At 62.9% G+C, this 3144-nt stretch overlaps 2 protein-coding genes across 2 annotated transcripts in view; one reads left to right on the forward strand and one right to left on the reverse strand.

Annotated features, from left to right (window-relative positions):
• The first annotated feature begins 1151 nt into the window (after positions 1–1151).
• LOC105999255 (guanine nucleotide-binding protein G(I)/G(S)/G(O) subunit gamma-7-like) lies at positions 1152–1630 on the forward strand. Its single transcript, XM_013034224.1, has 3 exons — positions 1152–1230; positions 1321–1413; positions 1505–1630. The coding sequence occupies exons 2-3, from the start codon at positions 1321–1323 to the stop codon at positions 1628–1630; spliced, it is 219 nt and encodes a 72-aa protein (XP_012889678.1). The 5' UTR covers positions 1152–1230.
• Positions 1631–2016: 386 nt separating this feature from the next.
• Positions 2017–3144, reverse strand: part of Fbxw9 (F-box and WD repeat domain containing 9) — an 8082-nt gene continuing 6954 nt past the window's right edge. Inside the window, exons 6-9 of the mRNA XM_013034176.1 lie at positions 2865–3016; positions 2681–2770; positions 2539–2604; positions 2017–2455 (exon numbers count right to left, since the gene is read on the reverse strand). Of these exons, the coding sequence (XP_012889630.1) occupies positions 2381–2455; positions 2539–2604; positions 2681–2770; positions 2865–3016 (383 nt within the window). The 3' untranslated portion in view covers positions 2017–2380. The remainder of the gene's footprint in view (positions 2456–2538; positions 2605–2680; positions 2771–2864; positions 3017–3144) is intronic.

Raw genomic sequence — 3144 nt, forward strand, 5'->3', positions numbered from 1 at the left:
ACTGAACCTCCAGCTAACCCTGCCCCTTCCAGTACTGAACCTCCAGCTAACCCTGCCCCTTCCAGTACTGAACCTCCAGCTAACCCTGCCCCTTCTGCCTTCCAGGAAATGGCTCCACCCTCAGCTAAAAATCTGTAGTTGACTCCATGCTAGTGAGGCTCAGGATTAATCTCCAGCATTGTGTGTGTGTGTGTGTGAATGAGAGAGAAAGGGACAGGTTCATCATGGGCTTGCTATCCTTGAATGTTTTCCCTTAAGGATAGCTCTCTACCACTTGAGCCACAGCACCACTTCCAGTTTTCTGAGTGGTTCATTGGAGGGAGATAAGAATCTCAGACTCCCCCCTCCACCCACCTTTGAACCGAAATCACCAGATCTCAGCCTCCTGAGTATCTAGGATGACAGGTGTGAACCACTGTTGCCCAGCTAGTGGAAAGGTTTTGTTGGGGGCTTTTGTTTTGTTTAATCCCAGTACTGGGACTTGAACTCATGACCTCATACTCTTGCTTAGCCTTTTCTGATCAAAGCTAGTATTCTACCATTTGAGCATAGTTCTGAGCCCCAGTTCCACTCATTTCTGGCTTTGTGGTAGTTACTTGGAAATGAGAGTTTCATGGACTTTTCTACCCGAGCTAGTGTTGAGCTGTGATCCGCACATCTCACTTCCTGAGTTGCTAGGACAGGTGTGAGCCACAGGTGCCTGGCTCGGCGTGTTTCTTTTTCCTTTTGCTGGTCTGGGGATGGAACCCAGGACCTTACCCAAAGACCCCAGCCCCAAGAAGATAGATTTTATTTAAGGATTTAAAAGCAGAATCTAGTCTCCTGGGGGGTGAGAGAGTGTGTACTGCCACAGGGAGAGGAGAGGCAGGCCAGGTCCCCGGCCCAGGCTGGGGGGCGGGAGGGGGGGCCAGCAGCAGGGTGTGCATGGTCAACAGGGGACCCAGCAGGTTAATGCGAGGCCTGGGTGTTCTTGCTTCTTCAGCCAAGTTGTTCAACCCCCAGGGGACCCAGGGGACACGTGACACCAGGGCAGCCACTGGGCCTCCTAGGGCAGGGACCCCCTCTGCTGTGGCAGCTGGTGACATTTCACTGGGCTCTGGCTTCAAAGTCTCCGTGGGGGTTGGAGAGGCCAGGCTGTGGGGGAGGGGGCCGGAGGAGCGGGGTGGCCGGGGCCTGGGAGGAGCGGGCAGCCAGGCGTCTTCAGGAGTCCTCGGCAGAGGGAGGTTCGAGGTGAGCCTGGCTGGTCACCCTGGGCCCCCACAGGAGGCAGGGCCGCGGCTCTGGCTTGCTCACAGCCCCCTCCCACCCCCACCCCCCCAGATGTCCAGCAAGGTGGCAATCGGCAGTGACATTGGACAGGCCCGCCGGGCGGTGGAGCAGCTGCGGATGGAGGCGGGCATCGACCGCGTGAAGGTGAGGGCAGGGTGGGGGGAGGGGAGGAGGGAGAGGGGGCACAGCTTGGGGATGGGGGGCGGCCTGGCTGACCAGACAGATGGGTCTGCAGGTGTCCAAAGCAGCTCGCGACCTGCTGCAGTTCTGCACGGAGCAGGCCAAAAGTGACCCCTTCCTGGTGGGCATCCCGGCTGCCACCAACCCCTTCAAGGAGAAGAAGCCCTGTGCCATTCTCTGAGCCCCACTCCCTGGCAACGGGGGACCCTCCAATAAACATCACGTGATTGCTCCTTGCGGCTCACCTGGACTGGGCGGGCAGAGGGGGGTAAGGGGGGGACAGGGCCACTGTGGGCACAAGGGATCTGACCCCCCACCCCCACTCCCTTCCCTCCCAACCCCGGCCAGTTCCCAGGCAGGGCAGCCGCACGCTCGCACGCACTCACGCTCGCACACACGGGCCTCACCCCTCCCTGCACCCTCTCCCTCCCCACACACACCTGGGGGTCACACGGGCAGCAGCTGCTGCTCACCTTCCTTCCGCTGGGTTCCCCAGGGCACACCCCAAGGGCCCCCCATCCCAGGTCAGGGCTGGGGGAGGAGGAAACCCACACGCCACCAGTCTGTACACTCCACAGGTTTATTCCTCCTCACCGTCACCAGAGAGGAGTTTCCAAACACTAACAGAACCAGGGCCCCGGCCGGGCACGGTAGCACCCACCTGGCATCCCAGCGGCCAGGAGCCACAAGCGGGAGGCAGCCTGGCTACACAGTGAGACCCTTTCCACAAAACGACATACAAGGTGCAGGGTGGGCGGCAGGTCCCTGAGGTGGCCAAGTGGGGGCCAGCACGGGACCCACCGAGCCAGGCCCGGGACTCCGTGCCCAGGCCTGTGGGGCAGGGCAGAGGCAGCACCAGTGGGGGAGGTCCCCAGGAAGAGGCCAGGCTTGCCTGGGTGGGCAGTGCACACCAACAGCCACGGGGTCCTGCTCAGGCCTGCAGCCTCCAGACCTCCAGCGAGGAGTCCTCCGAGGCGGCCACCACCACGTTGCCCTCAGCACAAATCTGGATGGGGTGGGGGTGGGGACCCGGGAGTCAGGGGAGGCTGGGGACAGGGGGCTGGAGGGGGGGCTGGGGGCAGGGCTTACCCCATTCAGGACTCTGTGGTGGCTGCGGGTGCAGATGGTCCAGGGCGGGTCCGTGGGCACGTGGACCTGGGAGGGGCAGGGGTCAGAGGTGAACAGGTGGGGGGCTCTGGGCGATGGGGTCGGGGTGGGGTGCTGTCCTCACCCGGATGGTCTTGTCGATGGACGTGGTGTACAAGGCTCCCAGAGAGTGTTTGATCCCTGTGATGTGCGACTTATGGCCCACATTGAAGGACTGTGGGGGAGGGGGCGGTCAGTGGACAGGCAAGTCACTCCCAAGCCACCCCGCCCCCCGGGCGGCACAGGCAAGGGCTGGGGTCCCGGCACACCCGGACAAGCTGGAAGCAGCCATGGCGGTTGGCGAAGACTTGCAGCTGGCCCAGGTTGTCGCCGGCCCAGAGCTGGGGCTGCTGGTACGACATGCAGAGCAGGTAGGAGTCCATCTGCGCAGGACGCAGACACACGGCTGGAGTGGCCGGGCCTGCAGCCGGGTCCCCCCAGGACCCCTAGAACGGGGTGAGCGGCCTGGCCTGCAGCCGGGTCCCCCCAGGACCCCTGGAACGGGGTGAGCGGCCGGGCCTGCAGCCGGGTCCCCCCAGGACCCCTGGA

This window comes from Dipodomys ordii, unplaced genomic scaffold (assembly GCF_000151885.1).
Source record: "Dipodomys ordii isolate 6190 unplaced genomic scaffold, Dord_2.0 Scaffold184, whole genome shotgun sequence".
In the NCBI taxonomy this organism is placed as follows: Eukaryota; Metazoa; Chordata; class Mammalia; order Rodentia; family Heteromyidae; genus Dipodomys; species Dipodomys ordii.